Consider the following 25223-nt stretch of genomic DNA (forward strand, 5'->3'; position numbering starts at 1 on the left):
AAAAAAAGTAGAAAAAAAAATACATATATCAGAGTTTCTATTAGTGATTTACATTTAATTACCAGAGATTAGCACTCTAAATTTGTATTTTATTTAGTCAGTACTCAGCAGATCTCCTTAAGGTATTCATTCTACTACAAGAAATATCAGAATTTTAAACATTCCATTCAATTGACATTATTAAATCACTGTTTGCGCAAGGTGCTGTCTGGGGTGTTGGCAGGTGAGCACAAAAAAAGCACAGGAATTCTCATACTCAGGAATAGTCACATTGTATGCTGACCAACATTTTGTTTGTTGGGTTTTGTTTTGTTTGGTTTGGTTTGGCTTTTGGAGACAGGGTTTCTCTATGTAGCCATGGTCATCCTGGAACTTGCTCTGTAGACCAGATTGGCCTTGAACTCAGAATTTAGAGATCCGTCTGCCTCTGCCTCAACCTGCCTCTGCTTCCCAAGTGCTGAGATTAAAGTCCTGCACCACCACTGCCTGCCTGCCTGTTGTGTTTTGAGACAGGGTCTCTCATATATCTCAGGGTGGCCTTTAGCTCACTATGTAGGATTACAGGTGTAAGGCTCCATGCCCAGCTAATCATACTTTGTGTGTGTGTGTGTGTGTGTGTGTGTGTGTGTGCGCTGTGTGTGTGCGCTCGCATATTTTTGTGTAGTGTAAGGGTACAAGTGTGCTATAGTATACAGGTGGAGGTCAGAGGCCAGCCGTTGGGATTTGGTTGGTGCTCATCTTTTGACCTATTTTGAGATAGGGTCTCCTTATCACTGCCGGTACCAGGCTAGCTGGCTCTTGAGCTTCAGAAGAATCTCTGCTTCCCATTTCCTGTAAGCCTTCTATAATTACAGATACTTGTGCAATTGCATCTGGCTTTATGAGCTTTTACCCACTGAGCCATCTCCTTGGCACCTTTAAAAGTTTTTATGCCTTGACTATTCACTCCATTTTTCTACTTGAAGAAATATAGAAAGAGGTAAAGTGACTGCTCTGAGCTACGTCATTGTTAGAGATGAGGTTAAGATGTGATGAGTCAGTCTTTAACCCCCAGGCCCAAAGCTTTCCCCATGCTTTAGCTTTGTTACTTGCAAACTGTAGAGTTGTTGGTGAGAATAAGAAATAGTTAACGGGGTTGGGGATTTAGCTCAGTGGTAGAGCACTTGCCCAGCAAGCGCAAGGCCCTGGGTTCGGTCCTCAGCTCCGGAAAAAGAAAAAAGGAAAGGAAAGAAACAGTTAACTAGCATTTGGGATAGGGACACTGATGAAAGTGTAAAAGGTTAGAGCACCACAGAGAATTGAGGCACTGGAGGTCTGGGAGAACCTGAAGGAGGTGAGGTTTAAACGGTTCCTTTGAACAGAATTTCAGTAATTGAAGTGAGAAAAAAACCCACAATTATTCATTACAAAGGAACATGAGTAATTTTGTAATGAAAAGCCTGTCAGCTGCCACCTTAATTGAGGGATCAAAGTTAGCATCAATAAGGACAAGTTGGAATTGTATACCGAAAAGAGCACAGCATCCCTCTGTGATATCCCAGCCCCAGATGCATAACCTGGGTGTAATATAGGCAGGCAAATGCACATGAAGGAATATTCTTTTCTTTTTTTTTTTTAAGACAGGGTTTCTCTGTAGCTTTGGAGTCTGTCTTGGACTAGCTCTGTAGACCAGGCTGGCCTCGAGCTCACAGAGATCTGCCTGCCTCTGCCTCCCGAGTGCTGGGATTAAAGGTGTGCACCACCACCACCACCACCACCACCACCACCACCACCACCGCCCGGCTATGAAGGGATATTCTACAAAATCATTGCTTTGTAATCTCCAAAAGTGGCATAAAAATCATGACTAAAAAATTGTTGTAGATTAAAAAAATATAGCTACCTCAGTGCAAGCATATGATCCTGGTTTGCATCTTTGGCTGTGCAGTTCATTTTTTTTTTTTTTTTTTGATTTATTTATTTATTATGTATACAGTATTCTGCCTGCATGTATGTCTGCACACCAGAAGAGGGCACCAGATCTCATTACAGATGGTTGTGAGCCACCATGTGGTTGCTGGGAACTGAACTCAGGACCTTTGGAAGAACAAGCAGTGCTCTTAAGCAGGGCTCTCCAGCCCTGTGCAGTTCATTTTTGAAACAGTTTGTCAGACTTGGTAGGGCCTGTGTATTAGGTAGAATAGTCTGCCAGTATTAATTTTCTGATTTTGATTATTGTATTGTGATATTTTGAGAATGTTCGTATTAAAAAAAGAAGTGGGAGGCTAGAGAAATGGCTCAGCAGTGAAGAGCACTCGCTAGGCAGGCATGAAGACTGGCGGTCAGATCCTAGTACCCATGTGACAGTCCTTGTGTTCCCCAGAGGATCCAATGCTGTCTTTGATACAAGTGCATACAGTCACACATAGACACACACAGACATACACACACATACAAATAAATTTAATTGAGTAAATACATTTAGACATGGGGAGGGTGGACTGTGCATGAGTTACCTGTTATGTTGTTATGTCAGCTTGGGGGGCAGAGGGAGAAGATCTAGAGTTTAAGGCCAGTTTGGGTAGCAGTGAGACCCTGTCTTTAAAGTTAAAAATAAAGCCAAGTGGGAATGGGGAGAGGACTCAGTGGTTAAGAATACTAGCTGCTCTTTCAAAGGACCCAGGTTCGATTCTCACTATCCACATGTTAGCTTACACCCGGTCTAGAATTTCAGTTTCAGGGCATCTGACTTCCTCTTCTGGTTTTGTGGGCATCATGTCTAGGAACATGGTACACAGACATATATGCAGGCAAAACACCTATACACAGAAAATAAAAATAAATAAAAAATTGTAAATAAATAAAGCCAGGCATGAGACATATGTTTGTTATCCCAGCACTTAAAGAGACTAAGGCAGGAGGATCAGGAGTTCAAGACCAGTGTGGGCCTCATAGAGTTTGAGACCAGCTTGGGCAACAAGAAGCCCTGTCCCTAAATAAAGTCAAGAGGGTGAGTGGGGGTGTAAATGGGTAAAATTAGAGGACAGAGAAGTGGAGAAAGTCCTGGGCTCTGGGGAGAGTCTTCGGTAGATTGTCAGTCACAAGTTAACTCCTGAGGGAAAGGTGTATAAAGGAGACAGGGTGTGATGCACGCTTTCAGGACTTGCCAGATCCTGACTCTTCTCTTCTTGACTTGTAGCATCATGGATACTGACTTGTATGATGAATTTGGGAATTACATTGGACCAGAGCTTGATTCTGATGAAGATGATGATGAACTGGGAAGAGAGACAAAAGATCTTGATGAGGTAAAACAAACATTGTTTTTTTCTTTTGGGGGGTTGGGTTTTTGTTTTCTTTTGTTTTTTTCCAGGCAAAGTTTCTCAGTGTAACAGTTCTGGCTATCCTGGAACTCGCTTTGTAGACCAGGCTGGCCTCAAACTCAGAGAGAACTGCCTTCCTCTGCCTCCCGAGTACTGGAATTAAAGGTATGAGCCACCACTGCCCAGCTAAACATTGTTTTCTTTATCCCCCTCCCTTTTTAAACAATACTCCTGTAATAACCTACATGTATTTCTAATGTTGCCTTTTTTATAATATGACTTTTTTGGGATTTATATTGGCCCCTAAAGGTTCAGAAGGGAATATAAGAGCTTCGTTCCTGAGGTAGTTTTAGAATCGAGCTCTAGTAATAGTTCTGGAATAACTCTTCCAGCTCCCTGCAGTACCTTTTCACAATCCGGAGTAATTCCAATTCAGGAACCGCAGTCATCTGTGTCAGCGCATCTGCACATGGAACTCCCTTGTAAACCCAGATTTTAAAAGAGACATAGAAAGCCGGGTGGTGTGGTGACACAGATGTAATCCCAGCACTCGGGAGGCAGAGGCAGGAGGATCTCTGTGAGTTTGAGGCCAGCCTGGTCTATAGAGTGAGTTCCAGGACATCCAGGGCTACACAGAAACGCTATCTGGGGGGGGGGCGCGGGGGCGCCGGGAAGAGGCATACAAAAGGAGGGTGCAGATTTCTATTACTACAGTTTAGGAATGGGAGACAAAGTTCAAAATAGTTTGAGGCTTGCAAAAGGCACTTTATTATAAAGCCAGGAATGTTATGTAGTCCCAGCACTTGGAAATGGAGGCAGGAAATAAGGAGTTCAAAGTTAGCCTCAGTTTCATAATGAGTTTGAGGTAAGCCTGGACTATGATCCTGTCTCCAAAACATAGCTCTAAAGAATTAGTAAAAACTAGAGTTACAGGCAGTTGTGAGCTGCCCTGTGGGTGCTGGGGACCACACCCAGGTTCTCTGCAAGGGCAGCAAATGCTCAACATTGGGCCATTTCTCCTTTATGAACCTTTTTAATTATTTTATATGCATGTGTAGAGTGTTCATGTGTGTGCAGGTGCACCTATGTGCTTGTGTGGAGGCCTGGGGACAACCTCGGGTGTCATTTTTCAGGAATGTTGTCCACCCTCCTTTGAGACAAAGATTTCTCATTGGAGCTCATCACTTCGTCTAGACTGGCTGTCCAGTTAGCCCCGGAGAGGCTCCTGTTGCCACACAAAGACATCTCTGCTTTGTTCTGTCCTTTCTAGCCTTTCTGTCAATGACTTGCACACAGGTAGAGATTGGAGCTGTTAAACTTGGACAGCACATTAAAGCTAACATATTAGATAACAGAATCAAAATTCAAAATGATCCCAGCAAATCTGGAATCTAGACTAAGTAAAGCCAGTATTTCATTTGGTCAGTGTCCATAGAGCGTTTTACTCTGCAAAGATTCCTGATGCCAAGAGAGCAGGGTACAGCTTTGCCTTCCTGGAGGAGATGAAGTCCAAAAATATTTACAGTAGGAGACAAGTGCCAGTAGGTGATACAGTTCACTACCATAATGAAAGTCTGCGAGGAGGCGTTCCTGACCTGCGTGACCAAGAGCCGCATCTAAGGAAGCGGCCTTCGATGTGGACCCAGAGAACGGGTGGGCAGCTGTAGAGACACAGCAGCAGACCAGAGGGTGCCCAGGTTGGAAGGCGAGAACTCTGGACAGAGTTCCTTTCCCGGGATAAAAGTGTCCAAAGTTGATTGTGGTGATGATTGTGTAGTTGTGCAGGTGGACTAAAAACACTTGACTGCGTTTAAGGTGGTGAGTTACAGCCCTTTAAATCTGCTGACACACACAAAGGAGAATGAATGGGGAGGGGCGTATGAGTGCTGCTCACACCTGAGCTGCTCAGGGTCTACTGTCTACGTCTCTGTTCTTGTTTAATTAATTTATTAATTAGTCTTATTCCCATGCTGCCACCGTAGTAGTCATTCTAATGACGTGTGTATGTGTTGTTGGTGTGAGTTGCTAACTATGTAGAGTCTAGACTTGGTGCATAAATCCTAAACTTCAGTACATGGTGGTATGTTATCGTACCATTCTCTGCATGCTGTCTCCCTCTGCTTTGTGGGGCGGTTGGGATTCCTCCCTGCCACTGATCAGCGTTGGACGGCTGCTGCTGCTGCTCACGTCTCCCTGGTGTGCAGCCCTTTGTGTGTGTGTGTGTGTGTGTGTGTGTGTGTGTGTGTGTGTGTGTGTGTGTGCGCGTGCTGGGATTTCAACCCAAGGCCTTGCATTTGGTATGCAAGTGCTCTTCTACTGAGGTTTACATCAGCTATTTTAAAATACTTTTTAAAAATACTTTACTTTAAAAAAAAAAAAAAAGGCAGAGACTAGCTATATAGGCAAGAGTGCCCTGGAATTCACTATGTAGCCAAGCTGGCCTTGAACTAATGATGCCTCTGCCTCAGTCTCCCAGGTGCTGAGATTATAGGAGTATATACCGTGCCTGGACAAGGCTTTTGTGATTTTTTTTTTTTTTTTTTTTTTTTTTTTTTTTTTTAAGTTAGAAACAGGGTCTCTCATTGTCATCCAAATTGGCTTAGAAGTCATTAAGTAGCCGGGGATGGCAGTGAACTCATGATTTTTGTGCCTTGGGATTACAGGATGACTCTTTAAATTCTTTATTGAAGTGTCTAGCAGTAAAGAGATGCATGTGATTTTGCTAATTGGGATGCGCATAGGATTTGGGAGCTTGTTGCCCATGGTAGTACATGCCTGTAATCCTAGCAGTTGAAAAGTAGAAGCAGGAAGACCACAAGTTCAAGGTCAGCTTGAACTGCAGAGTAAAACCCTGTCTTAAAAAAACAAAAAGAAGCTGGGTGCACACCTTTAATTCCAGCACTCAGAGGCAGAGACAGGCAGATCTTTGAGTTCAAGGGCAGCCTGGTCTACAGAGCGGTTCCAGGACAGCCAAGGCTACACAGAGAAATCCTGTCTCAGAAAACCAGAAACCAAACCCAAACAAGCTCTTTGGAGCTCGAATGCATGAAAGTTTGCAAGAAGGGTGCTCATCTGAGGGAGGGAGTACTACAGCGGGAAGGGTCCACAGCTAGCCGAGACAGTAAACCATTCTTCTGCAGATCGCCAGCGTCTAGTCCTTAGAGGACTGCTGTGGGTGTGAAGCACAGGAGGTGGCTAGAGAGTTGAAAGCCTTGCATGGAAAACTGCAAAGAGCCAGATGAGGTGGTGCACACTTTTAACTCTAGCAGAGGCCAAGGCTGGCAGATTTCTATGGGTTCATAGCCAGTCTGGTCCGTATGGCGAGTTCCAAGACAGCCAGGGCTACACAGTGAGACCCTGTTTCAGAAGTAAAAGAAGACTGAGAGCAAGGGATGACACAGTCAAAGCAAAATGCTGGAGTCCTTCCTTCAGTGAGCGGAGGGCTGGAGGCCTGACAACCAGCCAGGGGTTCATCCCAGAGCTACCAGCATTCATGTGAAGATGAGGGAAGCGAGGTACCTAGAGGAGTGAGTGATTCTTGTCAGCAGATGGGAGGGAGCGATGAAAGGCTGCTTGTCCACTTTCTGTGAGGCTTGTTTGAGCTACTGCATGGTGCTCAGGTGGAGACATGATTGAGAGTCGAAGTCATTACAGAAAAGCCCACGGTTCCATTCCTAATGCATTCAGCGTGTGGGGCAGAGGACTGACTGGCTTGGTGGCTGTTTTGGAGCCACCATCGGTAGGCTATGTTTGGCAGCCGAAAGAGCTGATGTAATCTCAGGCCGCATTATTAGAAGTAGAACATACAGATGGCAGGAGGTAGCCAGGCAGCCCACCACTGGAGGGATTTGCATTCTTAAAAAAAAAAAAAAAACTGGTTGACATTTTGGAGTTTGTGTGAAGGAAAGCAAACGCCCACCACTGTATCTACCCACCTCTCTGCGCACGATGCCTTCCGCTCTGTTCTGGTGGATGAATTGTTTGTTTTCAGTCAGCTAACCCCCACCCCCGTCCTTCCTCACCACTTAAGCACTTCTCTCCTCCCTCTCCTGCACCATCAGTTTTCCCTCACTAGTGGGGAGACTTGGTACTCCACCTTAAAACCTCCTCAGTGCACACCTTTAATCCCAGCACTCAGGAGGCAGAGGCACAGGCCAGAGCTACGTAATAGAATCTGTACTGGTCATCTTATCCAATCTCAGGTGACTTCTGTGTCCAGAGACTCTGGGGTTTCTGTCTTCAAAAACCTTTCTCTTGAGCCTCAGCTTTATGTGTTGTGTGCCTGACTTGGCTTCTCTCCTCGATGCCTGATGGAGAGGCGCAGATGTAGGCGCATATTTGCCAAATTCCGAGTCCCTCCCCATACTGCTCTTAAAGTCTTCCCCACCCCTGTAGACCGGTGCCCTGCTCCAGTTGCTCATGTCAGAGGCCTCCTCTCCTCCTTAAACGTACTTTCATTCATTAGAAAACACTTGATTCTACAAAGTGTTTCTAGGCTTCAGCCTCTTCTCATCACCTTCACAGCTACCATGGTGCAAGCCACTGTCTCTACTAAATTCCTGCAGTAGGTTCCTGACCAACCTTCCTTTCAGGATGTTCTCAGGCTGGGAAACACAATGGGTCACCCCCATCCTCCCCCAACACACAGTGCTGAGCTTTGAGCCCAAGGCACTGAGCTATAACTGCTCCTGTGGATTACCCTAGTTGAAACTATTATTCTAGAAAACAGTGAAGGCAGGACCGAAGATACTGGCTCAGTTGCTGTACAGCATAAGGGCCTAAGTTTGGTCCCTAGAACCCATAAAGATACCAGGTGTGGTAGTGTTAGTGTGCTCTCGAAGACCCACTGCTGGGGGGAAGACATGGGGGGGGGGGACATGACACGGGACACACCAGTTTCAGCTAATCCACAAGCCCCAGGTCACAGTGAGAGACTGTCTTGAAAGACAGCACCTTGCCAGCATAAATACACACACACACAAAACCATTGGGGGCGGGAGGGGGTGGGAGGGTCAGATTACTTAAATGATCTGGTAGGTCCTCTGTGGTTCCTCCTCTGTGACTTCAGTGTACTCTTCATTGTTCCCTCTACTCCTAAACATGTTAGCTTCCTGGCTAACCCTCATGGTGTCCACGTTTGCTTGGCTGGAGTCTTTTCATTTGCTGTTTCAGCTAAATAGAATGTTCTCTCCAACCCCACCCCAAGACTCTTAGCTGATGAGGAATAGTTTTGCTCAGTGTTGCTCATAACCAGGAGTTGATATGTAAGGTCTTAACATTTGGGGCCAATTAATTGTTAGGCACTTAATCTAGTTGTTTTTAGGATATTCACAAAGTCATAGTACCATCACCACTATCAGCTTTAGAACATTTTCATCATCCCAGGAAGACTCTGTACCTGCTAACCTTAGCCTTCCCTCCGCCCTGTTTTCTTTCCCTTTGTGCTTGCATGTAAATGAGGTGATACACCACGGAGCCTTTATGTCTGGTTACCTCCACTGTGCATCATGTTTTAGAGTTGCACCTACGTGTGTCTGTGTTGTAGCAGTATGCACACAGATATGTGCATTTCATTTCCTTTTATTGCCAAATATTGTTTTGTATGAAAGCAGTATATTTATGACTACCCAGTCATAAGTTGGTCTATTTTTGGGTTTCTAGTTTTGTTTTTGCTATTATGAATAATATTACCAAGAATAATTATTTAGGACAGGCTGTGATGATGCACATCTTTAATCCCAGCACTCAGGAGGCAGAGGCAAGCAGATCTCGGTGAGTTTAAGGCCAGCCTGCTCTACAGAGTGAGTTCCAGGACAGACTCAGAAGCTACACAGAGAAACCCTGTCTCAAAAAAGCCAAATAATAATAATAATAATTATTATTATTATTATTATTATTAATGTCTTTGTGATTCGTAATTTTGTGTATTTGAGGTTTATACTTGTACCAGCTAGTTTTTTTTTTTTTTTTTTTTTTTTGTCAACTTGACACAAGCTAGAGTCCTCATAAAAGAGAAAACCTCCTGTGAGTTCGAGATCAACCTGGGCTACAGAGTGAGGCGTTCCAGGAAAGGCGCAAAGCTATACAGAGAAACCCTGTCTTAAAACACACACACACACACACACACACACACAGAGAGAGAGAGAGAGAGAGAGAGAGAGAGAGAGAGAGAGAGAGAGAGAGAGAACCTCAATTGAGAAAAATGCCCCCCACCAGGCTTGCCTATGAGTAAGCCTGTGGTGCATTTTTTTGATTGATTGAGGAGGAAGGCCCAGCTCACTGTGGAGAGTGCCACCCTGGGCTGGTGGTCATAGGTGCTATAAGAAAGCAGGCTGAGCAAGCCACGAGGAGCCAGCCAGTGAAAAGCTTTCCATTCCTCCATGGGATCTTTTCAGCTCCTGCCTCCAGGTTCCTGCCCTGACTTCCCTCAGTAATGGACTATGATGTAGAAGTGTAAGCAGAAATAAACCCTTTCCTCCCCAAGGTAGTCTTGGTGTTTTATCACAGCAATAGGAACCCTACGGTCAGTGTTGATGAGCACCTTTATTTCCAGCTCTCAGGAGGCAGAGGCAGGCGGATCTCTGAGTTCAAGGACAGCCAGGGCAACACAGAGAAACCCTGTCTCAAAAAAAGAAAAAAAAGGAAACCCTAACTAGGACACCATTTAGGGCTAAAATTGTTGATTGTGTGTAATGTTCTGTTGAACATTTTGAAGAGCTTTCCATGGCAGCACCACTGGTTCCACACTCACAGCATGTGAGGGCCTCAGCTTTTCATTCTTGACAACATCTGTTACCTGTAACAAAGACAGTTTTCCAAAACCAATTTGTCAGTGTAAGAGAAAAATGGAAAGATACGGGTCTGTTCCTAATTTCTGCCTCTGGCCCTTGAATTTTGCTCTTAGAGAAAGTGGGTTTTTTGTTTTTGTTTTTCCTAATTGGCTGTGTTGTAATGAGCTGTTTGTTTTCTTTCATCTCAGTCCCCTGTGGCCAGTGATCCCATTAAGAGAGGGGCAAGTTGGTGCAACAGAGCTGCCATAGCCAAAGCCCCCAGTGTCCCTTGAGTGGAGGGTCTTCCAAGGAGTGGGGACCCTCCTCCCCAGCCCAGAACTTAAAGGAAGATGCAGAAAGTCAGTTCTTTCATAGAATGTGTAGTCAGTAGTCAAGCAGGAAGAGGAACCCCTTCTGTCCTCCCTCTCCCTCTTGCCTTTAGATGGATGAGGATGAGGATGAGGATGACGTGGGAGAGCACGATGATGACCACCCTGGCATGGAGGTGGTGCTGCACGAAGACAAGAAGTACTACCCCACAGCTGAGGAGGTGTACGGCCCTGAGGTGGAGACCATAGTTCAGGAGGAAGACACTCAGCCTCTCACAGGTATGGCTGGAGGAGACCTTGCCTAGCTGTCTACGAATCTTCAAAGTTCAGTCAGTGAATTGGGTGATTCTTTTTTCCTTTAATTTCCAGTATTATTAATGGATTAACATTCAGTTAACTTTGTTTTTTAATATTCAGCAAAACTCTCAGCTTGTTAGTAAACGAAGAGTTAGTACTTTTGACCTGTATCAATGGCTCAGCAGTTAAGAGACTGGCTGCTCTTGCAGAGGACCTGGGATCAATTCCCAGCACCCACATGACAGCTCACACAGCTCACAACCATCTGTAACTCAGCCATCTGTCACAAAAGAAGATCCAGTGCCCTCTTCTGACTCCCGAGAAGGTCGGGCATACACATGGTATACAAACATACACACAGGCAAAACACCCATACCCATGAAGTAAAATAATTATATACACATGTTTTAAAAGGAGATAGTGCTTTATCTACGTCTCGGTGCTTATAAACTGCTAAGTTCTCTCTTTGGTTTGATATTTTTCATGCAAATTCCAGCCTTTCTCAGCAGTTCTCATGCTGTTTATTGTCCAACTCTTTTTTTTTTTATCTTTTTTTTTTTTTTTTTTTTTTTTTAAGATTTATTTATTTATTATGTATACAATGTTCTTTCTGCATGTGTGCCTGCACGCCAGAAGAGGGCACCAGATCTCATTATAGATGGTTGTGAGCCACCATGTGGTTGCTGGGAATTGAACTCAGAACCTTTGGAAGAGCAGCCTGTGCTCTTAACCTCTGAGCCATCTCTCCAGCTCCCTATTGTCCAACTCTTAATAGTGGTTCTGGAAAGCGATTCCATTTTAAAATGTAAAGAGCCTTGGGGATTTTTGTATTCATTATTTCACCATATCACACCAAATAAGCTTCACACTCTTCAGTGTGCAGTTCAAGTCTCTTTACTGTCTCATGCTGAAATAGCATTCCCCCACTGTCAACCTGACTGACAGATCCTTGAGAATAAAACAAATTGATATTTTATATCATGTGCTCTAAAGCCCAATCCAGTGGAATCGAGTTCTGTATTTTTGGTTTATACTTAACTACATGTCACTACTTTTCTTTTTCCCCCCTAGAGCCCATTATAAAGCCAGTGAAAACCAAGAAATTCACTCTGATGGAGCAGACATTACCTGTCACGGTGTATGAGATGGAGTAAGTTATAAGGTCTCACTCAGTTCTTTGAAGAAATAGTGCAGCCATCTTTTCTTAAGGCAGGAAAATGTGGTTTATGATTGAAGGAGCCAAAGAATTATGACAGTGGCTTTTTATGATCCACCAGAACTATGGCTGCTGGAATATTTAAGTTCAGTCTTTTCTCCCAGCTTTCATCCAGATGTCAGCTGTTTCTTCTTCCTCTGTCCCAGCACTGCCTCTAACCCAGGGTAGTCCTGGGAGCCAGCCTTTGAGATGAATGGGGTGTTAACAGTTATCAGCATTGAGATCACCACAGCTGTGATTAGCAGCTGGAAAATGGCTCCAGGAAGCCCCTGCTGATAACCTTTTATTGTTGACTATCTGTCTGTCTCTGTCTCTCTCTCTATATATTTTGATGGTGGTGGGGTTTTTTGTTCTTGTTTTTGTGCAGGGGGTGGGTGGGTGGGTGGGGTTGTTGTTTTGGTTTTTTGAGACAAGGTTTCTTGGAGTATCCCTGGCTACCTTGGAACCCAATCTGTAGATCATGCTGGCCTCGAATTCAGAGATCCATCTGCTTCTGCCTCCTGAGTCTGGGATTAAAGGGGTGTGCCACCACAGCCCAGCCTGATTTTTGTTCCTTTTTTTTTGAAGACAAAAATTCCCAAGGATGAAATTAAATTCCTGCCCGCCCCCGCCCCCCTCACCTCCTAAGTATTGAGATTATAAACCTGTACCACTGTGCCCAGCTGTTCTGTGTATCCATCTTGTCTCTCCGCTGTCCAGGGTCTCGTGCATCCCTGGCTGGTCTTGATTCCGCAGCTGCACACTTCACCACCTAGGCCCTGAGATTACAGGCGTGATCCACCATGCCTGCCTTTTCTTCAGTCAGCCTTTCTTTTTCAATCATTTTACTGTTGAAATCCCTGTGAGGGTGAGCGTGGTGGTCCAGTGGGGTAGACAAGTCTACCAGCCTAAGTTTATTCCTGAGACTCACATGGCAAGAGAGAAACAGTTCCCAAAAGCTGTCCTCCAGCCTCCCCACGCATTCTGTGACCTACGCACGCACGCACGCACGCACGCACGCACGCACGCACGCACGCACGCACGCACCCACCCTTTCATCTGAAGGGCACTGGTCTGTTTTTGGGTTGTGTTGTCTCATGGCACCCCCAGCCAGGGCCATGTAGATCCAGATACTCTTCTCTGGGTATTCTGCAGTTGGACTAAAAGTTGTCCTGGCTGAAAATAGCTAAAACACCTTTGTGCCACCCTGTTGGGGTGGGGCGGCTTCTGTTATAGTTCCTTTTCTCTTTGCCTTTCTTCTTCCAGTTTCTTAGCAGATCTGATGGACAACTCAGAGCTCATCCGAAACGTGACCCTTTGTGGCCATCTCCACCACGGCAAGGTGAGACTGTTCTGCTTTTTGGAACAGGATTTCTCTTTGTACCTGCTCATCCTCTGAGCCCTTAGAGTCACAGTGATGAAAGTTTGAAGTCCTAAGGCAGAGTGGGTGGTTTGGGGACAAGAAGACAAGACTCCCTGCATGCTCTTTTGGAACTGTTGTGAAATTCCAGCATTTCTGGAGCCTGTTCCTAAGCCACTTACATGCCTGAGCAGTGTGTTTACATCTGGACAGAAAGTGAAAATTGAGCCTTACTTTGATTTTTATAGCTTTTTATTTCCTGAGGGAGGTATTTCCAAGAAAGCTTTCATCTTTCATTGAAAAATAATCTTATGGCTTCTGTGTTAATCCTTTGCTGTCCCATAATCCTCCTTGTTTTCCTCTTCCTCCCTTCATGCCTGAATTACATGGTGGATTGGGAGCTTGGGGAAAGGGGCACAGATTTTCCTCTGTGATTGGCAAGTCTTACCCATCTCTTCCCTTTCAGACGTGTTTTGTAGATTGCTTAATAGAGCAGACACATCCGGAAATCAGAAAACGCTATGACCAAGATGTGAGTAGAACTTGGGCCGAGCTGTTAGGAATGGAGAGGGATGCCTCGATCCTTCCCTTCCTTCTCCCTGCACTCATAATCAGTGGTGTCTACAGACTGCTGCTGTGTGATTGTACTTTATTAATAGGTGTAAGCAAAGAATTTCAGCTTTCTCAGGAGCGTGGAGAATATTAACCTGTAGTAATTTTAGATGATCTGTTCTGCATTTTGGGATCCCTCCTCAGTGATGTATCCTGACTTTTATAGTCTCCTCTTTCCTGTCATTTTATTAATAGCCTGTTCTATAAATATCATACAATTGGACCTTGTTGTTTTCACGGTAAATTTAAATGCCTGAACAAGGCCAACAGTGGCAGCTAGTCTCAGTGCAATAAATGTTCAGACTCTGCCAGATTGACTGTTGTGACATGTGAGACTTAAAGGCTGGCTCGTGGCTCCCTCTGCCATTCTATAAGATCCAGTGCTGTGTATACAGCTTAGCTCTCCAGTCACGGTATGGTCTTTAATGACTGCTCACCCCCCAACCACCCTGCACACTCAGCCTTTTCCACGCATGAAGGAACATTCTCCATGGGGGGTGGGGGTGGGCGGGAATGGTCTCATTGTCTGGAACTGCTGTGGGAACAGCCTGCTGTCTTCGGTGTAGTTTCCTCCTGGGGGAAGCCCTTGAGATGGGAGGAGGTGAGGGAAGGTGATTGATGGTGTGCATACGGGAGAGAAGTCTGAATTCAGGTGGTAATGTCACTGAATTTTTTCCAGCTGTGCTATACCGACATCCTCTTCACAGAGCAAGAGGTAAGTGTGTCTTGGGAAGTTAGAATTTGCTCTCACAGGCCCACCAGCCATAGTTTTGTAGAGAACATGGGGAGAGTGAGGGGGAGGCCTTTGCCATAGCACTCCCATTCAGCCTTGCCCTACGTCTGCTCTCTCAGCCATCCCATAATGAGAGCTGGGAAGGCAAGCCGGAGCACGGTGTGGAGCCTTCCAGTCCTTGAGTAGATTTAATGCTACCTCATAAGACAGATACTGAGAGGTGATGTTCAAATTTGTAAAACTCTAGGTCTTTACAAGATCCTGACAATCCCTAAGATGCCTACTGTGTGCATCTCCTTCCAGGAGGGGCTTCTCTGTGGACGGCTTCATTATGATTCTTTTATCGTTCCAACTAGATCTTTCTTCCTCCCCTGTCACCTCTTCTCTTCGCTACTTTATATCTGTCCCCTTTTCTCTCAAGAACTACATGGAAAGCTCACATCCATACACAGGGTTAACTAAAAGAATTTAGGGCAATGCTCACAGGATAAGCCGTCATAGCAACATTGTTACTATGCTGAGGCATGCCCATCAGAAAGAAGTTCAAAGCCAGCTGAGTATAGTGGCGCAATTTTAATCCCAGCACTTGGGAGGCAGAGGCAGGTAGATGGATCTCTGAGTTGGAGGCCAGCCTGAGAGTAACTTAGTGAGACCCTGTCTCAACCAAAAAAGAAGTTCAGAGCCTACTGAGGTGACAGAGTGAGGATGAGGCCAGCCTGAATAACTTAGTGAGATTCTGTCTCAAAATAAAACTTGGATCTGAGCATATTGCTCAGACAGCATGTAAGAGACCTTTGTGTTTGATTTCTAATACTTTCTCAAAAAAGGAAATTGTCTTTGGAGCTGGAGATGTAATTCTCTGGTAGAATTCTTGCTTAGCATGTATAAGGCTCTGAGTTTATCCCCAGCACTGTTGAAAACAAAAAAAAGTGTGTGTTTGTGTGTGTGTGTGTGTGTGTGTGTGTGTGTTTGTGTTTCATCTACAAGATCATGCCACACAGAGGCCTAGGTAAAAAGAATTACATCTACTACAAGGAGAGACATCAGTGTAATTAGCCAGCAACTGACAAACCCCAAGAGCTGGGTGAATTCCCCGACACGGGAAGAAGTCTTGATCATTGTGTCTGAATTTCAGAGAGGTGTTGGCATCAAGAGCACTCCGGTGACAGTGGTGCTGCCGGACACCAAAGGGAAGTCTTACCTCTTCAACATCATGGACACACCAGGTGGGACAGCCCTGACCCTGCACTGGCACAGCCTTGTCCCTTCTCCGTTGGTGTCCATTTCCCAAAGCAGTACCAAGCGGTGCATCCTGGAGTTTGTTCTCCCTTCACCATGGTTGGATTTTCTTTTCCAAGATCTCCCTTTTCCTTGACAAACTACCCGACACGGGCTCCTGGCCTTTGATTTCACTTCTGTTCTTACTTTCTTATGGAATTTTAAATTTGGGGGACCCTCTGTGTTTACTGATTTCAGTTGATGTCCGGCCACGTGCGTAGGCACTGCTGAAATCACAGTGAGTCGGACACGCCCCCAGGCCTCCGGACACGCCCCCAGGCCTCCGGCATGCTCTGTCTTCTCCAGAAGTGGACAGGGGTGCAGTGAGCCTTGCTGCCGGCTCACTCTTTTATGGAAAGGGCTGAATTAACACGGAATTGTTTGTGTTTAATGTCTGGGCAATTTGGGGTTTGGAAATTTGCCTTCAGTGCACCATCAAGTCCCAGGGCCTGACTCCCAAGCCCATCCCATCCCCCAGCAGCGCCTTGTCTGTGACTTGTTTTCTTTTGTGCTCTGGGCCATCTTTGTCTTTTCCCTGTCTCCAGATAGTCATGGCTCTTGCAGAACTCTGTTGATTGCCAATCAAACTAAGCTGCAATGTCAGCTGCTTTACCTTCTCTGTGTGGAGACCTTCTGTGTGAAACCTTCATCCCAGGGTGGGACTCTAGTGGGAGGAATTTATACACTGCCGGGTGCTGTGGGAAGGAAGAGGAATATTTGGGGTTCGAAGACTTTGCCATGCTCCTCAGGTCATCCTGCAAGGTAACTGCCTCATGCCACCAAGGGATGACTGATGACTGGGTATTTACTTTTCAGGACATGTGAATTTTTCTGATGAGGTCACAGCTGGCTTGCGCATCTCGGATGGAGTGGTCCTTTTCATTGATGCTGCTGAGGGGGTAAGTTAGTCTGGTCTCTTAGAAGCTAGTCCCCTGTTACTGTGCCCCTACACATTACTCAAAGTGCCGTGTGAGCTAGGAGCCAGAGAACATCAAAGTCTGTGTGATTAAGGCTTAGGGTTGATCTAAATTTAGGGAAGCTAGTGATGTTCAAAGTTAGAGACTGAAGCTGAAATTCTTTTATATTTCTAAACTGAAAAATTGGGTAATGCCACTAACTTTATTCATGTGATCACTAGTGTAATACCAGCAGGGGGAGCCAGAGGTGTCTTATTTAAAAGTCCAAACTCTGTCAAGCATTGTATAAGGAGCTTACTCTCATCCCTTTATGATTTCTCTGTGCCCAGAGACACACTCTCTCATGTGTCCTCTCCCACGAGTTACATAAAACTATTTACAAATCATTGTCTTTCTTTGTCTTGTGTAATGAGATGAGTATTGTATTTTAAAAATGGCAGGAAGGAGTCACACCATACAACAGGGCCCACATAGGAGGTTTATTGGGGAAGGGGAGAGAGAAGAGGCAGAGAAGTGGGCAGGGACCGGTCCCTGGGGATGAGGAAGGGAAAGAGGAGGGAGGGAGGAAGGGAGGGGCACCGACGGGAGGTGTACAGGGCCTGCCTTTTATACCAAATGTAGCGAATGTGCCCAGGAGGTGCTCTTAGTGGCCTGCAGCTGAGGTACGTCTTGTCAGGACCCTAAGGGCAGGCCAGTACAGATACCTAATGCTAACAGTGAGATCTTACTCAGGCAGGCTCAGTTTGTTAAGGCATTTGCTGCCAAGCCTGGTGACTTGAGGTCAGTCTTGAACCTACACATGGTAGAAACTGAGAACCGGCTCCTGAAAGTTGTCCTCTGATCTCCATACCATGCCATTACATGAAAACATCCCCATACATAAAAATAAATAACTGTAATTTTAAAAGTTAAAAAGAGCCAGGCAGGGGTGGCGGGCGCATGCCTCTAATCTCAGCAGAGGCAGGCGATTCTCTGAGTTCAAAGCCAGCCTGGTCTACAGAGTGAGTTCCAGTACAGTAGAAAGTACACACAGAAACCCTGTCTCAAGAAGAAAAAAAGAAAAAGAAATCTCACTTCATAACCCAAGTTGGTCTGGAGCTCACTCTGGCCAGGCTGGCCATGAATTCACAGAGATCTGCCTGCTTCTGCCTCCCAAATACTGTGGTTAAAGGTGTACATCACCACACCCAGTATATCCTCATACATCTTGATGGTCTCGTTGACTCATCTTTGACTAGCCAGAGCTCCTTGTAACGGGCTCTTTCATCCTTTTGACCTACCTCATCATGTTCTGAGCACTTGCTTGTTTTCTTACACTGTCCCTGCCCCAGTCCTAAAACCAGCCATTGCTCCAACGGGCTCTGGCTGCCTGTGTAGTGGAGACCACTCTTTAGAAACAAAGATCTGGGGTGCTCATTGCTTCTATGAGCACAGCTAAGAAATACCCACCCACACATCTGTCACTCAACTGCACACAGGTGTTGAAAATGTCACCTCTTCGACCTGAGTGTAGCTTTGTGTGTCTGTGATCACAGCACATGGGAAATAAGAGGGTTGCTACAAGTTTGAGGCAGGCTGGGGCTACAGAGTAAGACGTTGTCTCAAAGAAATAAATAATAGTAACAGCAAACAAGAAAGTGGCTTGTTCAGCCAGGCACAGTGGCACATACCTGTCATCCTAACTACTCTGGAGGCCCAGATAGGAAGACAGCACATTTGAGACTAGCTTGAGGGGTTTAGTGACACCCTGTCTCAGAATAGACTAAAACAGAGTTGGGGATGTAGCTCGGAGGCAACATTTCTCAAATATACCAGACTCTGGGCTTAATCCTGAGGATCACTGAAAGAGATGGAGCCAGGGTCAGAAAGGATATCATTCATCCTAGTACTTCTGTATCCATTAAGTTCTTCGTAGCATTCTAAGTGCTGAGAAGCCTGGGTCTCAGCATTGTCATTGTGTTTCCTTACTTCTTAGTCGTGCTGGGTAGGTACCCTTTACATTCCCATACCTGCCTTGAGGATGATGCCTCCAGCTGACACCCCCCCCCCAGGCGATTTCCCCCTTGTACTAAATGCTTTGAGAGTGTCCTCTTTAGCTTGACTGTAGATGTAGTTCCGCCTTCAGAGTCCTGTGTTTCTCAGGTGATGCTGAACACAGAACGACTGATCAAGCATGCAGTGCAGGAAAGGTTAGCAGTCACCGTGTGCATCAACAAAATCGACCGGCTGATCTTGGAGCTGAAGCTGCCTCCAACAGATGCTTATTACAAACTTCGACACATTGTGGATGAGGTCAATGGATTAATAAGGTATAAGACACCTGGGAGTGGATTTCCTGTCCTTAGGAGAGTCTGGCTTATATAAATCTTAATTTTACCTTGAAGACTTGTGGCATGTGTTGGTGAGCCTGTCACATCTAACAGCACCTGTCAGGTCTCTACAGGACTGCCCCCAAGCCTAACCTCATCAGCTTAGTGTCTTAACCAGCCGTGCAGTTTAACACAGCTCTGGTTTTGTGATCAATAGACTCTAAGCAGTCTCACCTTTACCAAACACCAACCATGTAAAGTTGGGCAGGTTATGAAAGCTCATTATTTATTTGTTTATTTAGGTATCTAGGTGTTTTGCCTGATGCCTACAGAGGTTACAAAAAAAGCGTTAGATTCCTTAAGCTAGAGTTACGGAGAGTTGTGAGTCTCCATTTGAGTGCAGGGAGCAACCTCGGTCCTGTGCAAGAGCAATATGCTATTCTACCTGCTGAGCCATCTCTTCAGCCCCCAAAAGCTCATTTTTGCTTCTATTAAAAAAAAGAAGAAACTAGATGCAGTGTGGTGGTGTATGGCGATGGTCCCAGCACTTGAGAGGCCAAAGGCAGGAGGATTAGGAGTTGAAGCTAGCTTAGAGTACACAGCAAGTTCTGTGTCGGTCTGAGTAACATGGAGGGAGGAACCCTATCTCAGAAACTCAAATTAGGGCTGGAGAGACAGCTCAGTGAGTAAAGTGCGTGCTTCATGAAGACCTGAGTCCAGATCCTTAACATCTGTGGAACGAGCTAGAATGGTACCTCACACCTGTGACTTAGCATGGTGAGGTGGAGATCAGGAAACCCCGTGGCTAGCCAGTCTGGCCAGTTGATGAGCTCCAGGTTCAGTGAGAGATTCTGACTTCAAAAATCAAAATGGAGAATAATAGAGAATGACACTCAATGTCAACCTCTGGTCTCTGGGTGTGCACATCCATATACACAAAATAAATAAATTAAATTTAATTTAAAAAAATAGGGTTGGGGATTTAGCTCAGTGGTAGAGCACTTGCCTAGCAAGCACAAGGCCCTAGGTTTGACCCTCAGCTCAAAAAAAAAAAAAAAATAAGAGAGGCATAATGGTCCCCACCTATAATCCTGGCACTTGGGAAGCTGAGGCAGGGGAATTGCTATGATTTTGAGGTCAACCTGAGCTACAGAATGAGACACTATCTCAAAAAACAAAAAGAAGGCCGACAAGATGGCTGAGCAGATAAAGGACTTGCGCAAGCCTAACTACCTATATTCAATCCCCAGAACCCACGTAAAGATGGACGGAGGAACAGACACCACAAAAATGTTCTCTGACCTCTACACACATGCCATACACCCACACAGTGAAATTAAATGAGTCGGTAAATTTATAACTAAGTAAATGAAGAGTCGCTTATGGGGATGTTAAAAGAAATTAAGTAGCTAGTTGGTGTAGCACCCTTGCCATATGGCACCTGCTGCTGAGTGGTGTGGCCTGCACTGTCTTACTGTTAACACGGCCCGTGTAAATGAAGAAATTGCTGTGCGTTCTGCATGTGTTAGCTTCTTAAGAAGTGGAAGGTTTAGGCTCACATAGATAAATATGGGAGATGGCATAGAATTACACATCTAAGTTGCTTGGAAGCCCACATTAGCACAGTCTGGCTGCAGGATATGGTACTAGGTACATCAGGAGAACACAGCCCATCTTACTCCTTGAGCCCCTGAGCCTCTTGCCCCAGCCTCCCAAATGCTGGGATTACAGGCCTGCATCTCCACTCCTGGCTTCCTGAATGGTCTCAAGTTGTTTGGAAAGTTTAGGGCTGGAGTTTAGCTCCATCCTAGAACACTTGCCTACTGTGTGCGGTGCCGGGTTCTGCATTCTACAAAACAGTGAGATGAAAGTTTCAGCATGAATTTGGGAAACGAGGCAGAATAAGGAGACTGACAGTGGAGAGGAGCAACACTGCTATGTCTCTTTCTTCCCAGTGGTGCGTGTCTGTCCTGTCCCTGCCTGGAACTTCCTATAGAGCCAAGGATGACCTTGAGCTTCTGACCCCCCCCCCCACACACACACACCCTGAGTGCTGGGATAAAAGGCTAAGCTGTCACAACTAGTTTAATGGGTGCTGGGGCTCAAACCCAGGGCCTTGAGAGTGCTAGGCTTGCATGACCCATTCCTTTATGTGACCATTTGTGTTGGAATTGAGATGTCTCCTAAATGTATCCCTCTGTGATCACATTAGCTTCATTCGTTCAGAGGTTTTTATCTATCCTGCAGGTTTTCCCTAGTCTGTCCTGTGTCGTTAGCTTTTTCAAGACTACAGGACTCCCCAGCTCTGGGACATCAGCTTATTAGGAATAAGGGAACAGCTTCATCACGTCATGTTCTTGACCAGGCTTTTGGCAGTTTTAAGAATCTTACGCAGCACCTCCTGAGACTGGAGAATGAAGACTGTGATGGGGAGTTACCACCCTTCCTTTTGGCAGCATGTTAGTGATGCAGCAGAATCTGGCATCGGGGCTACCTCGAAGCCTGGCCCTGGCTCACAGCAGTCTCTGTTTCAGCATGTATTCCACCGATGAGAACCTGATCCTTTCCCCGCTCCTGGGCAACGTCTGCTTCTCCAGCTCCCAGTACAGCATCTGCTTCACACTGGGCTCCTTTGCCAAGATCTATGCTGACACCTTTGGTAAGCTCTGCCTGCTGCCGTCGCCAGCTCCCCACTCATGTGTCCCCTGTCCTGCAGAACGGCTCAGAAATTAGCTTCCTGTCATATCCTGTGCTGGGGTTGGGGGGAATACTTCATCACTTGTTGCTGTCACATTTGGGGCTCCTTTTGGCCTCAAATCCTTTCTTCAGGCTAAGTTGTTTCTAGACAATATTTTTTTAAGATAAAAAAAAAATATTTTTGGTGTGTGTGTGTGTGTGTGTGTGTGTGTGTGTGTGTGTGTGTGTGTGTACAAGTGCCCACAGAGGCCAAAAGAGAGTGTTGGGATCCCGTGTGGAACTGGAGTTACAGATGGTTGTGAACTGCCATGTGAGCTTGGATCCTCTGGAAGATCAAGTATTTTCAACTTCTGGACCGTCTTTCCAGCCTCCTTTTAAGATGAGAGAGAGAATGTTAAGGTTAGAAGCTATAACAGGACGTGGGATCCCTTGCAACCAGAAGACGGGTGGGTGTGAGCCGTCTTATGTGGGTGCTGGTAACTCAACCCTGGTCTTCTACAAGACCAGTGATCTCTGTGCAACTGAGCCATCTTTCTACCCTCTCTATATAACAACAATTTTTGAATAATTAGGAAGAAAACAGGTGTGATGGTGCCAGCCTTTAATCCCAGCACTCAGAAGGAGAGACAGACAGATCTGAGTTTATGGCCAGCCAGGGCTACACAGGGATACCCTGTCTGAAAAAGAGCTCATTTTAGAAATAAACATCCCTCCTTGAGTGAGACCTCCTAGAGATTTGTAGAGGGGAATTCCCGATGCCCACAAAGCACTGTCAGTTCTTCTCCAGGGTGGACAGACTTTCACTGCTGGTGCTTCTTGCTAGCTTTCCAGCCATCTCTAGGCACATGGAAATGTGATAGGCCTCATTGAGAATGCATATTGGATTTGCAGTTAGCCTTTACAAGCCTCCCTGGCAGGCACTAGTAAATGAATTTATGGATTCCTAGAGCCTCAACACCATATCCCTGGGACCAGTTTCCCTACCCAGTGGACTCTCTGGCTTCCATCTCTGCCTCGCTGATTAACTCTCATTCTCATAGGAGCTGTGAGAGTCCTGTGTGCCAATGTGAGATTTCTATAGAGGGTTGTTGTTACCCTGATGTTGGAGCTGGGGAGACGAGCCATGTCAGAGGTCTCAAAACTGATAGATGGGTCTGGAGAGATGACTCAGTGGTTAAGAGCACTGGCCACTCTTTCAGAGGTCATGAGTTCAATTCCCAGCAACCACATGGTGCCTCACAACCATCTATAATGAGATCTGGTGCCATCTTCTGGCATAAAGGCATACATGCAGATAGAGCACTCATACATAAAGTAAATAAATACTTTTTAAAATTTTAAAGAAAAAAACCACAAAAACAAAATTTTAAAAAAAAAAGAAAAAGTAAAAAAAAAAACCCTGGTGGATAGTAGTCCACCACAGCTCTTCTCTCCTGCCTGTTTCGGGGTGCTGCTTTTGTTCTTGGTGCTTTTTTTATCTTGTACTGTTTAGGGTTTTTTGTTTTGTTTTGTTTTTGCAGTGCCTAGAATTGAATTCAAAAGCTAGGCAAACATTCTACTATATCCTGAGGATAGATTAGATAGACTAGATAGATTATAGATTAGATAGACAGATTTGCCTGTGGGTTTTTTTTTTTTTTTTTTTTTTTTTTTTTTTTTTTTGGTTTTTTCAAGACAGAGTTTCTCTGTAAAACAGTACTGGCTGTCCTGGAACTCATTCTGTAGTCCAGGCTGGCCTTGAACTCACCAAGATCCACCTGCTTCTGCCTCCCAAGTGCTGGGATTAAAGGTGTGCACCACCACTACCTGGCTTTGCCTATGATATTTTTGCCATAACCATTGTTACAGTTTTGTTATGGTCCCTGCTTTGCTGTTTTATTATTCATGAAGGAGATACTGGCTTGGTCCTGGGTCCAATTCATAGCACCCACTTGACAACTGTCTGTAACTCCAGTTACAGGGAATATGATGCCCTCTTTTGGCCTCCATGGACATTGCATTTATATGGTGCACATATATGCTTGCAGACAAACACTCATACACATACAATAAAAATAAATCTGTTTTTAAAACAGTATTACATACAGACATCTGCTTTTCAACTCATCATTGGAACCGTGAGCACTTTAATGCTGTTAGACAGTGCTGTTGATTATTTTCAGTTGTAAACAAACCATGGGTGGATGGAACTAAGTGTGGAGCCTGAGGTAGCATGTACTAAGTGTGCAAGAGGCTCTGGGCTTTATTTATCCTTAGCACCTAAATAAATAAATGGATGGATGGCTGAATGGGTAGAGGGACAATGGATAAAACTGAAGTGATAAGAATTCCAAAAGAAGTTTGTGTGTTTCAATGTCCTTTGTATCAACATGAAAAGCAAAATCAAAGGTTTCTTGAATCATAAGGTAGCTATGCTTCAGTTTCTTTATGTTTTTGTGGGTTTTTTTTTCTTTAGTTTCACTTTGTATTCTAGGTTGACCTGGAACTCAGCATGTCTCCCAGCCTGGCCTCAAACTTGTACCTCATCATAGCTGGCTGAGATGGCATAATTTCTTATTTGCAGAAGGCCCTGAGCCTTGTGAGAAATGGTTACTTGTGTGATGTGATGTCTTAATCACATTCTAACAAAGTTTGCTTTGAGTCAGAGGGCAGAGCTAGCCACTAGATGACCAAAATTAGCCACAGAGGTATTTAAGGACTGAGGACAGATAGGAGACAGGACGTAGTAAGACGAGGCTGAGAGAGGATCTTGGCCCCTTTGGATTGAGGAATGGAAGAGAAAGGAGGTCACTGATAGCTTCTCTGCTTTCCTGATCATTCAGGTTCTTACCCTGATATCTGACTCCCAACTTTTTATTGATAAATAATAGTTAGATAAATGCTTCACCTGGCACCCAACTTGGAACTTGAACCCACGACCCTGAGATGAAGGGTCTCATACTCTACTGACAGGATCCCTGAATCTAATCTTTGTTCAGCTTTTTTTCTGACCATTACCAATAACAACTTGTAACCAAGCCCCCCTTAAATGGTAACAAATATCCATAAACAATATTTTGGGAATGTGGGCGTTGTTCTCTAGACTACTTTCTGTTGTCTGGGGGTGCTGGTATCTTTGGGGGAACCTTGAGAAAATTAGAATAAAAATGAAGTCCCAGCTGGAGTAGTCTGGGAGGTTGGACCATCTCAGCCAGCTGCCTTGAAGCTGTTTTGGATATAGAATTTTGAGAAGACTGTAACAGGCATTTTGAAACATTGGATCACCTGGGCCATCTGTTTTTATTGGTGTTTGGTCCCCTTGTTCTGAAAATACATAAACTTTTAAAGGTAATGTCTGTAGCCAGGATTTCAGGGGGTCTTTTCTGATCAAACCTGATTTTTTTTTTTTTTTAAACTTGGGATGAATCCATGGCTTTTCATTTCC

The 25223-nt window shown here is 45.1% G+C and overlaps 1 protein-coding gene across 3 annotated transcripts in view; it reads left to right on the forward strand.

The window, feature by feature from the left end:
- The window catches only part of Eftud2 (elongation factor Tu GTP binding domain containing 2), a 45174-nt gene that overhangs the window by 1490 nt on the left and 18461 nt on the right, over positions 1 to 25223 (forward strand). The window contains exons 2-11 of one of the 3 annotated variants that reach the window (XM_028882629.1): positions 3179 to 3287; positions 10515 to 10680; positions 11770 to 11848; positions 13160 to 13235; positions 13720 to 13785; positions 14545 to 14580; positions 15734 to 15824; positions 16693 to 16775; positions 18936 to 19102; positions 21637 to 21761. In XM_028882629.1, the coding sequence (XP_028738462.1) occupies positions 3183 to 3287; positions 10515 to 10680; positions 11770 to 11848; positions 13160 to 13235; positions 13720 to 13785; positions 14545 to 14580; positions 15734 to 15824; positions 16693 to 16775; positions 18936 to 19102; positions 21637 to 21761 (994 nt within the window). In that variant the 5' untranslated portion in view covers positions 3179 to 3182. The remainder of the gene's footprint in view (positions 1 to 3178; positions 3288 to 10514; positions 10681 to 11769; positions 11849 to 13159; positions 13236 to 13719; positions 13786 to 14544; positions 14581 to 15733; positions 15825 to 16692; positions 16776 to 18935; positions 19103 to 21636; positions 21762 to 25223) is intronic. The other 2 variants (XM_028882630.2, XM_028882631.2) reach the window with 2 other exon arrangements.

This window comes from Peromyscus leucopus, chromosome 8b (assembly GCF_004664715.2).
Source record: "Peromyscus leucopus breed LL Stock chromosome 8b, UCI_PerLeu_2.1, whole genome shotgun sequence".
NCBI lineage: Eukaryota > Metazoa > Chordata > Mammalia > Rodentia > Cricetidae > Peromyscus > Peromyscus leucopus.